Genomic DNA, 12,301 nt, shown 5'->3' on the forward strand with positions numbered 1-12,301 from the left:
CTTAAAGGAATGTAGACCTAATCAAGAGTTTATGACTAAAACGCTCCCACTTAAACCAATAAATTTACATGCTTTACTAATTTTTAAACATAAAAAGGTATTTCCTAGTCTAACCGGAAACATATCAAATTAATTAAAATTTAAAGATCATATAAATTTATTATTGAATCCTTTTACTTTATTTTCAGTTGAATTAAATGAATGAATTTAAATTAATTCAAGGTTTTAATTTTAGTAACATAATTAGTATAAATTAGAATTTATAATAATTAGATTATTCAAAATTAAATTCCGAGAAAAAAATTTAAATTATGAATTTTAAAATTAATTAAAATCGTTTCTGAACTGAAAATTCAAAATTAAAATTAAAACGAACCAATCGGGTCAAGACAAGGCCATGGGCTTGCGCCCATGCCTCGTCAAGTCCAACAAGCAACAAACCCCTTGTCACTCGATTGATCGTACCGCAAGGCCCAAGCACCAACGCACCAATGCAGCAGGCCCAGCGAGCCACGCTTGCGCGCAACCCACTCGCCCATCGCATTGGCACGCTGCTAGGCTTGTCGTTGCCTTGGCCGCTTGCCTTGGCGTGCTTGCTGGGCGAGGCAACGCACGTTGTGATCGCTGCCCACGCGTGCTTTCCTTGCTCGCTGCATTTGCCTTACCCCTCGCCCCATCGCCCATCGAGCCACACACGACCAGCTCCCTTGCTTTGCGTGCGCACCCCTTGCTTGTTGCTCGTTGCATTCGTACCACACGGGCGACAGCTCCCTTGCTCGTCGTCGCGTGCCCGCACTATACAACACCATTTAAGGGTAACACGTAGCGTCCTTTGCTTTGTGCGTGCAACAATCATGAGCGTATTTCATAAAAATTAAAATATTTTAATTCAAAATTAATGACAAATTAATAAATCATATTAATTTCATAATTTTAGGGCGAAAAATCGATAATTCATTAATCAATTAATTTCCGATTATCATGGATTCAAATCTAGGTCATAAAAATTTAAAATTTATCATAAATTAACAATTTTTATGTTGGTTTTTAATCATGGATACCTAATTAAATCGTTAATTAATTATGAAAATCAAATCAATTCTAAATTATTCGAATTTCAACAAATTAATTACAATTACAAATTAGGTTGTATAATTAACAAGCTTAGGCATTCAAATTTGTTAAACATATACAGTAGGTCAATCAAAATTCAAAACAAAAAGAATCGCAAATATTTAAATTTAACATCTTAAAATTACAAACTTTGCATTCGAAAAACTAAAACCTCCAAAAAGTCATAGTTAGGCTTCGAATTTGGGAATTCTGGGTTCGGCCGAAAAGTAGTTTTTTTGTCAAAATTTTAGAATGCCTTTTACATGCGGAATTGATACAAAAATCACTCGATTTCGTTGTGTAACGAAGAAACTGCCGAAAAACTGCGTACATATAATTAAATAAACGCAAATTTGCAATTAATTACAATTACGAAAATTAATCACCCCTTTTAATTCTTTTCAAATTTGTAAAATTTAACCATGTTAAGCAATTATTATGGAATTAATTAGAGGCTCGTGATACCACTGTTAGGTTATGATACATATAACTGAATATAAATCATGCGGAAAAACCATTAAAGCCAGGAATCCAAATTAATTGCCACATAACAATTAGCATAATTAGGATGCATACTCTTTGTAGCATGCCCTCCCTTGCTGCGCCCGAACCGAACAAGAACAAGTGTTTAGGACTCCAAGTGTCGTCCCTCCGTAGAAAGTCCACAGCACGTCCGGATCCGCCTTAGGTTTGACTAACTAGAATCGCCCTTAAGGTACTACAAAATTTCGGCCGATTTAAGGCAAATAGGTGACTGAATTTTTGCTCAAAAATTCTCTCTTTATAAATTGTGAGCATTAACCACATATTTATAGGCTATGGAAAAGGTGTTGGAATCCTACCAGGAAACGAATTAATTAACTAGAATCTAATTAAAACTCTATTAATTCATTTATCCATTAGGAATAGGAATTTAATCATTAAACGAATCCTACACGATTTAGGTTTCGTACGGAAGCACAAACACTCACACGAGCATGACCTGCATGCGCAGGCCATGCCCGCGCAAAGCCCACGGAGCCACGAAGCCCACGCGAGCGCGCTGCAGCCTAGGCGCGCGTTGGGCCTGCCTTGCGGTGGGCCTGGCGCAGCCTTGGGCTGTTTATGTGGCGTGCCTTGCTTGCTGGACGTGGGCCTGGCTTCGCGCTGGGCCTTCGTCTAGCAAGCTCGTCCGATGCTAATTCGTACGACGCGCTTCCGATTAATTTCCCGATTCCGGAATTCATTTCCGATACGAACAATATTTAACATTTCCGATTCCGGAATTAATTTCCGTTTCGAACGAATATTTAATATTTCCGTTTCCGGAATTATTTTCCGATTCCGACAATATTTCCGTTTTAGGTAGTATTTCAGATTCCGGCAATATTTCCATTTCCGATAATATTTTCCGATACGTACCATGTTTCCGTTTCCGGCAACATCTACGACTTGGATAATATTTATAATTCCGATACGATCCATATTTCCGTTTCCGGCAATTTCATCTTTCCGGAGTATTCATTTATTTGCCTTTGACGATCTCAGCTCCCACTAAAACCAAGATCCGCCGATTCCGAATATCCATAGATAGAGTACTTAATGCCATTAAATACTTGATCCTACGTACTATTTGTGTGACCCTACGGGTTCAGTCAAGAGTAAGCTGTGGATTAATATCATTAATCCACTTGAACTGAAGCGGCCTCTAGCTAGGCATACAGTTCACTTGATCTCACTGAATTATTAACTTGCATAATTAATACTGAACCGCATTTATTAGACTTAGCATTAAATGCATACTTGGACCAAGGGCATTATTTCCTTCATGAATAACCGCCTATAACCACTGAATCTTACACCGCTTAACCGCCTGAAACCGCCGCTATCCTTCGTTGGATCGTCCTGCACTGCAATAGCCGGATTATGGACGAGCACCCTACGTGAAACTTGCCTGCACCCTAATCGCCCTAATCGCCACAATCGCCCTTTTTCAGCCGGATTATTATTGAGTTAAACTGAATTGAATTAAACTGAATTTAGTTTAATGCTCCTGAACTGAACTGCAAAATAAGTCCTGAAAATGAAATTAAGCTAAAAAGAACAGGGCCTAAGAATGTGGAGTGGGCTACGGAACTGAACGGTCTCATAATAACTGGACCGTCAGTTTACGACTTGGCCCAAAAAGGATTATTATTATTAGTCTTGTAACTGAACGGTCTCATAATAAGTGGACCGTTAGTTTACAACTTGGCCCAAAAAGGAGGACCCACCCCACGTGTCACGAACCCGAACGGACGGCGGCACACGCGGGAGATGTCTCTTTCTAGCCCAAACCACTAGGGGAAGTACTTCAAAGTATAAACAAGACTTCCCTATATTTAAACAAGGGAAACATCCTTTTTCTTTTCAATGTGGGAGAAAAAAAACACTTTTAATTAAATACTAGAGTTGAAGCCCACACTTTTTATTTCTACCATTGTGGGACAAATCCATTTTGACAAATGATAGTGTTAAAGCTTACTATTCGCATTATACTCAACCGAACATTTAAGAACGCCAAAAATAGAAACAGAAAGAACATTTAGGAACGGAGGTAGTAATTCATACATTCAAAAACAGGGGAAAATATGGAATAGCATGGGCGTTACAACAAGATACCCTCCTTCTTCACAGGGGACATCAACACTTGGCTGATACGAAACATCAAGGCTGAAGACCTAATCCATTCAGAAAAATGGACAATTTGTTTTGTCCTCACTCTATGGTGGTGCTGGAAGTGGAGAAATTGCTCCTACTTTGGTCGAGATGCTAAAATCCCCATTGATACAGGTGCCTTCATCCGAGGCAAAGTGGATGAAACATGGGAAGCTACGTTCACAATTGACAACTTTAAAACTTTGCTCAACGGAACCAATGCAAAGAAGGAGGTTCTAAATTCGTTGGTCAGCACCACCGCTTGACTGGCTACTGTTAAACACAGATGGTGCCTCCAAGGGTTCGCCTGGACCAGCTGGTGGAGGGGGAGTAATACGCAACTGCAGGGGTATCTTTTCTCGTGGGTTTGCGGAAAATTTTGGAATGTGCAGTGCCTTCAAAGCTGAACTATGGGCAGCAGAAATTGGGCTCGCAATGGCAAGAGACATGAACATCACCAAGCTAGTGTTGCATATGGATTACCAAGCGTGTGTAGAAGCCCTCAAGAATCAAGAATATCAAGGCGGAGAATGCCTTCACATTATTCAGAAATGTTGTTCTTTAATTAAGTGTGTAGATTGGGAAGTTAAAATAATTCATTGTTATAGGGAAGGCAATAAGATGGTGGACAAGCTTGCCAATGTAGGTGTCAACCTTGAGAACAAACTAGTGTATTTCGAGGCCCCTCTTTCCAAAATCATCAGTCTGTTGTTCGAGGATTTAGTTGGCGTCTCTACGCCTTGATTAGTTTAATGTTTATAATTTTCGGGTTTTGAACCCTCTTCGGCATCAAAAAAAAAAAAGGTTAGGTATTAATTGAAAAAAAAAATTCAATCCTCCCAACGCTGTATCATTCAAACAAAAACCGGAGTCGACCGACCCCTTTGACAAGTGTACGACTACGAGAGGATCATTCCTTGGTCGACTCGTCCCCTTTTCTGTTTTGCGGTTTCCCTTTCCCCCTTTCCCCCTCTCCAGTCTCTACTCTCTAGTAGTAGTGTCCCGTTGGCTTAATTATACCCGTGAAATTGAATGGCAATCCAATTTGGTACGATTTTCTGATCGAAATTCTTCGTATTTCAATTGGGTCGACAAATGTGCTGAGCTTCAATTCTTTTTGTTAATGGCCTCTCTTGTAAGCATTTCCATTTCCCTTTTTCTCTTTATTTTATATTATTTTATTACAATGCTATGCTTGTGACTTGTGTATGTTACATCTTAGATTTGGTTTGTAAACTTCGATGCTATAGTTTTGTTGTATGGATTGATTTATCAGTTTTATACTCCGTATCAATTTTTAGCTTGCTTGCTTTGAATTAATCAATTATTATGGAAATTGTAAAAATTCATGATGACTTGTGGTATTTGAAATGTTCATTACGTTATTGCATCCTAATTGGGAAGTTTTGTTTCGGGTTTGATTTGATTTAAAAATTTACTCTGTTAAGATCGTGGCTGATTATAAAGCATTCATGAGAATAATTGAACTGCAACAGGTTATTAATTAATTATTTTTATGATTATGGAGATGAGAATCCCAAGTCCAAAATGTTTGATATTGGGAAATTTGTTGATTTATTCAATTATACCCAAGTCGTGGTTCAGAATTGATCCTCACCTTGTTGTATATATAATTAAGAATCGCCGTGATTTATGTTAGCAAACATTTAGAGCTTTTCGATGTTGCTTGCCATCTTAATCCTCCTAGAAAACGGATGTATGAAGTCATGAACTGTTGCTCTTTTCTGAAGAGTGAAGAGATATCGTTATTGGATATTCAACATGGTTTTTGAAATATTTTTGTATGAATTGAGTAGTGTTGCTTTGTTATATTTGATCTGATTCCAGCATCCAGAAGGAGGAAATCCTTTCTTATCTCTCTGCGTTCAATACTTTATTCCGTTGCATGTAGGTTCTCTTCTATTCAATGAAAGCCCTTTTCTTAACGTAAAGAATAGAACATCGAGAGTTATTCTCTTATTCTATACTTGTATGGAATTGCTTCATGAACTCTAGGCAACTACAAATGTAGAAGGAGTGCCGATTTGTCTCTTTTGTCAGTTTTGTGCAACCCAAGTGCTAGGAGACTAGGGGATATACTCTCTATAAGAGTAATTGTGGTGTATATTACGATAATGCTCGGATTCTGAAGTTTTTGAATTGGACAAGAAGGGCAAAGTTATCCCAATTTCTGTAACTAATTTGATCTATATTATCATTTACAAAAAGTGGCCCTCCTAAGACAAGGAGAAGGTATGTAAGCATCAAAAGTGTGATGAAGTATGGTCTGTTCCTGGTTTAGGTGAGACCTGAGAATTAACATCTCGAGTGTTTATGGTTTAAGTTTGTGCTTTATAGTATTGTTGGTGAAGTTGTATACTTGTATGTTACAAGGGGAATAATGAAATGTTGAACTGTTTTGAAACTGCATTTAGGCTCCGTTTGGTAGGGTGTAAAACGTTTTCATTGTAAAATGATTTTCCATGGAAAATATTTTTCAAGGGAAAATAATTTCAATCTAGTTTTCCTTTGTTTGATACCTTAAAAGAAAATGGAAGAAAAAGGTGAAGATTGAGGGGAACAAAGGAGAGGGAGGTAATGAGGAAAGAAGGAAAAGTGGTTTCCCTCCCTTTCAAACGAAAAAGGGTTTTCCACCTTTGAGAGAGTCAATGGAAATTTGTTTTCCATCCCTTACCCAACCAAACAACGTAAAATGATTGAAAAGGGGAAAATCGTTTTCCATGAAAACGATTTACGCCCTACTAAACATAGCCTTAGCTGTGTAACTCTGTAAGAAAGTGGATGCTGAATTTGGTGAAGTAATGAAATATAGGTATAGAAAAAGAAAAACTTGTAAAATGGACAGAGATTATTTTCGATTAAAATGTAACAATTTTCGGAGATAATAAGGACAGGTGGGTATCCCTGCCAATGTTTCCTGCAGGCTGCAGACAATAACACTCCAAGCCTACTTTACTGGCTGTTGAAAACTCTTTCAACTCAACCTATTTGTGTGTCCCAAATTTATTTGTCCCATTAAAATCAATTACCCCCAAATTTAGAAAGATTCATCATTTCTTGATCACGTCCTCACTGTCTCACTCCACATCACTCTTCTTCTTCTTCCCAAAACCTCTAAAATACCTCCGTTTCTATTTCTAATTTAATAAAAACAGCCAAACCTCTCACATCAAATTGACTCTTCTTCTTTGGAATTTTCCCCGTCATCGCCACCTTGCCTCTTTTTTTCATAACTGGTTACTGTCTACTCTCTTGCACAATGATTTTTAAATGGTTACTGTTATGATGATTTGATAATGGTATGGAGTAATAGTTTTGAGGTGAATTTTGGATGAATTGTGTTTTTATTTGTGGAATTGCTGATTTTCGATTGTCAATTGTTTGATTTGGTTGAGAGTTGAAGCTCTGCAATAAGTTTCTGGTTTGAATTATGTTTTTATTGTAGAATTCTGGAAGTTTGAAGCATAAAGGGAGTGCATTTTCAAAGAGAATTCTCAGTTGAGTTCTGTTTTTGATTGTGGGACTGGACAATTTGAGTATTGTTTGTGTGTGTGTGTGTGTCTGTGTTTTGTTTTAGTTGTTGAATTCTGGATGTTGACTATTCTCAGTTTTGGGGATGAATTCTCAGTGAATTGTGTTTGTGATGATTGAGTTGATGAGTTTCAAATTGCTCCTTTGTTTTTAATTGGATGCAATTATGAGAATGATTAATTTGTGACTTCTATTTGTTTTAGTAATTAGGAGGTTGTTTAGTTCTCGATTGATGTTGTTTATGCTTCCTCTTATTTTCTCCTTTTTACTACTTACGTTTCACAATAGATGCATTATTTCTTTTTTCACGTATCCCAGCATGCTTCTTTGAATATTAATATCTCTAATTGCGTGTAAGTAAAAATTATAAAAAATTGATATTTGAAATCCTTGCTTGATACGAATTTAACAAGATCTCACTTGACTACGTTTGTTTTTACATAATGTGAAAAAATAATTGTCAAAGTTAGTTAATGAATGGTGTCCAAGAGAAACGATGCATCTATTGTGGAACAGATGAAGTATGAGCTTTGAATTATTACGTGTTGGTTGGAAGGCATTTTTGTAAATTCTACATATTTCACCTTATTTTTGTTGTTGGCGAGTCAAATTTATCTTAACTACCAGTTCAAGATATTTGGTCTTGTGAAGTGCACCCGGTTAAGGTTGCGTTGCTCCTAGCCATAGTTCATGTTATTAAGGCCAATTTTGCCGAAAAATATGATACTTCATCCATTCTTTTTTAGTTGACACAATTTTTTTTTTATCATGTTTGCCAATGCAATATTTCAATCATCAATGAGTAAAAATTATAAAAATTATACGAAGTATATTATAAATCTGTACAGTGAGACGATTATAACAGACCCCAATGACTATATTTGTTTTTAAGTATAAATCGCAGTTGATAGCCAAAGTAGATTATATGGATAGTGTCAAAAGCCAAATTGTGTCAACTAAAATAGAACTGAGGAAGCATTGTACGTTGGTGAGATTTATGCTTTGGTCAATCGTGAATAAATATGAAATGAATTGTAGCTGCTGTTGGATTTATGTTATTTGTGTGTCATGTTTGGAACTCTAAGGGTGAGAATTCTATTACTGTATTACATGATAGTAGCCCTTGAATTTGTTACAAAGGTGGTTGTCTTTTCAATTTGAAAGGACTGATGCTGTCTTTTTATCTGTTATAGCAGCATCCTTTGGAGCTACACTAGAGCAAGTTAACATAAAATAGAGTGCCATGGCCATGGGAGTTACTGGTGGACAAAAGCTTTCAGGTTTACAGAAGCAAGTCCTGAATCTTTACAGAGGCTTTTTGCGAGCAGCACGTAACAAATCATTTGAAGATCGCCATCAAATTGAATTGATTGTATCTGAAGAGTTCCACCGCAATTCCAAGCAAGTCGATCGCAAGGATTTTGTTTACATAGAATACTTGCTTCGACGTGGTAAAAAACAACTTGATCAGCTCAAGAATAGTGATACTATAAGTTTGTCATCCATGAAGGTTAGTGGGGCTGAGAGTAAAGTTCAGTAGGTCTGCAACTGATGCCATTGACTTCAATAGGAAGCTAGTTAGTGAGTAACTAAGTTTTGAAAGTCAAGTATTTAAAGTTACATATTGTTTACTAAAGTGGCAACACAGGTAGTAATTTGCATAGCAATAATGGTTTTCTAACTCAACAGGGAATACATGTACTTTATTACGGAGTAGTATTCAGTCAAATAGTGAACGATTAACAGAATTTAGAATTGTCTTATCTAGATAGAGTGTTTGTGCATCATCAACGTAGATGGCTGGATAGAGCATTTTATCTTTATGTTTACATGTTGATTTCAAATGTGAACAAATTGTTGTTATAGTTTTGTGAAGATAACGAAAATGTGTTGGCTCATATATGATATAATTATGCCAGAGAAGAATGAGTTAGCAGCTTAGCATGTCTTTTTGAATAGAGGACATCCCTAGCAAAGTCACGTTTATGTCTTGCAACTTTCAACTTTCAACTTTCAACTTTCAACTTTCATATTGTTTTTGATCTTGCAAGAACTTCAGTAAGGGAGAAGCACTGACATCAATCTAAAGACTTCTCTCAAACAAATCACAAGTAGTCATGTTACTGTATTTTTGAATGAATGGGATCTACATTCTGAACGAGTACCTTGAAAGTTAAAACACAACACATAAAAAATCAGCTGTTAGGAAGAGTTTCTGTGATTTGGGATCATTTTCATTCATCATACACCGATTAAAAGCTAAATTTAGTAGCTGTACATGGAATATACAAAAATTTGCACATTACAAAAACCTGTTTTTATGTACAAATGTAGACATCTTTGACCTAAAGGATTACAGGACCAACACCAGAATAACTAGGCTTGTACCTCCCTTTCATATCCATTTACGGCGTTCAAACTCAAACACTACTGTTATCTGACACTACTATACTTCTGATGTAAACTAGATCAGAGTTTCTTTTTGTTTTACACAGCTAACTCTACCACGATGACTTGCCCACTTTTTTGGTTTTCTTGGGTGAATTTTTTATTAGATTGCTGCTAGAGAATGTTAACGGCAATTCTTCTTCAGCAATAATTTCGGTATCTGGCAACCTATCAGAGACCTTATCATCTTTGGTTTTGCTTCGATGCAACTTTGTTTGCTCAGGGTCTTCAGGAATGTCTCGGTACAAGTGATTTAACACAAAGAGAGCAGTATCATAGTCGCGCCAATAGTTTCTGCATATATATAATTATAATGGAATAAATTTAAGGTATCCCTTACCATGATGTTTTTTAACAACTGATTCATTGAAAAAATAAAATCAAATATTCACAGGATACTATACACACTTACGTGTGCGCTCCAATAGCTGAAATATATTGATGCTGAAAAGTTTTATCCTGCAAGACTCATCAAAATTCATATCAGAAACATAGAATGCAATAAACATCCGGAAAAGGGGAAAGTACAATGATAAAAATATTCAAGACCAAAAACAATGCCAACTATTGCCAACATGTGCACTTATGATACAAACTACTTCGTATTAATTACTTTGGAATACTCCTCAAATTCGCAAAACTATTTGTTTCAAAAAAACAAAGATCTCCTTGAATATTCAAAAAAACAAAATTATATACTTTATACAACTATGGAGAAACTCCAATTATTAATTATATTTAATAGAATATTTATTACTACCTCCGTTTTTTCCGAGTTCTATTCCGAGAAACCAAGGAAAACTCAAAATTGGGACTATCAAGTGGGTACTTTTACATGTAGGAGGAGAGAGATAAAAAGTAAGAGAATTATTAAATATGATTTGATTGGGTCCAGTGAGAGAGGATAAAAATATGAATAAAAGATTGACATAAATGAGATAAAGTAAAAGTGAGTAGAACTTAGGAAAACACCTCAAAAAGGAAAGTGAGTAGAACTTAGAATAATGGAGGGAATAGTATTTAGCCTCAATATAATATATTTTCAAAACACAACAATTTGTAAGATGGGCATTATTTTATTTTTTTGTTCAGATAATTTTACAATTTATCTAACATTCAGAAAAAGTATGAATGTATGATACGAGTGTTTACAATTTTTCGTAATACCTTCGGCAAAAAGGCAATACAGAAATCATAAATAAGGTTATATTGATATAGAGTACAATATTTTTTAAAAAAAAAACAAAAAAAAAAACAAAGACTCAATCCCTCAAATTTGCCTCCTCCCAACAAGAAGTATATTTTAAAAAAAGAGTGAAAAGAGCAAAGAAAAAAAAAGTTGAATAAAAACAGGCACAAATCCTCGATTCAGAAAAGAGACAAAATTGGCATCTAAGATAATCATGCTTCGGTACTCTGTTAATTTTATTCTTGCAGCTGAAAGACTAAAGAAAGCATCAGCATGAAACAGTAAAACCTGGTAATCTTTATCAAGAAATATCCCAAAACATTAATTATTCCACTGTGACGAGAAAAAAAAAATTGCTGCTTTAAATCACCACATTAACGAGTCTGAAAAAAGAGAATAATGCCAATCTGGAAATTCAACATTCAGGTCCGACCGTCCGACATTGTAAAGCGCGGAATGCCATGAGTAACTGTTGTGGCAATTGCATTTAGAGCAAAAATATTGTGGCAAATTGGGAATCTTATTTAGAGAAAAAACTTGTGTTCTTATCAAAAAGGAAAAAAATGGTTTCTTGTAGCAATTTCATTTAGAGCAAACACTTGATGTGGCACAAGATGACATAGATGGTATGGTTGTTGAATTATTTCTATGCCTCAGTCAACATGTGTAAATGACGGAATTAAACAGAGATCTAATTCTCAGGTTTCTTAAGATCTTCTGAGTTGTGGTTGGGTAGGGTGACAAAATTCAGCTCTCTTCCGATTTCCAGGGGAGGATGTATGCTATTATTACAAGCGTTCACTTTTTTGTTTACCTTCTTCTGACAACATACCCTACAGAACTATACAGATGAAGTCATATTCTAAAGGGACCCTTGAAACTTAAATTTTCAGTGACAATCTAATTAAAGAAAAGTAGAAAACTAACTTTTTCGAAATTTCAAAGGTACTCCCTCCATGCACCAAAAATTTCCTGTATCCTTTTCATGACATCCATAAAAAGTCTTGTTACTTAAAATGGATACCTAACCCCCTCGACACATGTGGTGAGAACCCCATGGGAATTTCAACTTCCTAAGGAAGTTCCACTTCCCTCATTTCACCCATTTCATGTCAACCAAACTTGTCATTCCTTTAACTCTATTTTCTTGCAGCACAAGAACTAAGCCACTAACTATCTCTCAATCAATATCTTTAATTCTTATTTCCCCACTATTTACCAAAGAACTACCCTAGTCTACTAAAACCCAAAATATGCGTGCACAAACGTAACAGGTAGATTCATTTTCTTTTAGAAAAAGAAACTTCTTCCATAAATCAACAA

At 35.9% G+C, this 12,301-nt stretch overlaps 2 protein-coding genes across 6 annotated transcripts in view; one reads left to right on the forward strand and one right to left on the reverse strand.

Annotated features, from left to right (window-relative positions):
* The first annotated feature begins 1,942 nt into the window (after window positions 1-1,942).
* Window positions 1,943-9,178, forward strand: LOC110802744 (succinate dehydrogenase assembly factor 1, mitochondrial). 2 transcript variants are annotated; one of them, XM_056827563.1, is made up of 2 exons: window positions 1,943-4,924; window positions 8,535-9,178. In XM_056827563.1, exon 2 carries the CDS (start codon window positions 8,585-8,587, stop codon window positions 8,879-8,881), a length of 297 nt encoding a protein of 98 aa, XP_056683541.1. In that variant the 5' UTR covers window positions 1,943-4,924; window positions 8,535-8,584; the 3' UTR covers window positions 8,882-9,178. The 2 variants fall into 2 exon arrangements, with proteins under 2 accessions (XP_056683541.1, XP_021863886.1); XM_022008194.2 differs by having other exon boundaries at window positions 8,538-9,178.
* A 363-nt stretch (window positions 9,179-9,541) lies between these two features.
* The window catches only part of LOC130459928 (phospholipase SGR2), a 30,319-nt gene continuing 27,559 nt past the window's right edge, over window positions 9,542-12,301 (reverse strand). For all 4 annotated transcript variants that reach the window (XM_056827562.1, XM_056827559.1, XM_056827560.1 and 1 more), the window contains 2 exons: window positions 10,202-10,248; window positions 9,542-10,083 (listed from right to left, as the gene is read on the reverse strand). In XM_056827562.1, coding sequence (XP_056683540.1) covers window positions 9,843-10,083; window positions 10,202-10,248 — 288 coding nt within the window. In that variant the 3' untranslated portion in view covers window positions 9,542-9,842. The remainder of the gene's footprint in view (window positions 10,084-10,201; window positions 10,249-12,301) is intronic.

This window comes from Spinacia oleracea, chromosome 4 (assembly GCF_020520425.1).
Source record: "Spinacia oleracea cultivar Varoflay chromosome 4, BTI_SOV_V1, whole genome shotgun sequence".
NCBI lineage: Eukaryota > Viridiplantae > Streptophyta > Magnoliopsida > Caryophyllales > Amaranthaceae > Spinacia > Spinacia oleracea.

Coding starts and splice junctions, on each gene's coding strand:
- LOC110802744 (XM_056827563.1), top strand. CDS start 8,585: ATGGCCATGGGAGTTACTGGTGGACAAAAGCTTTCAGGTTTACAGAAG.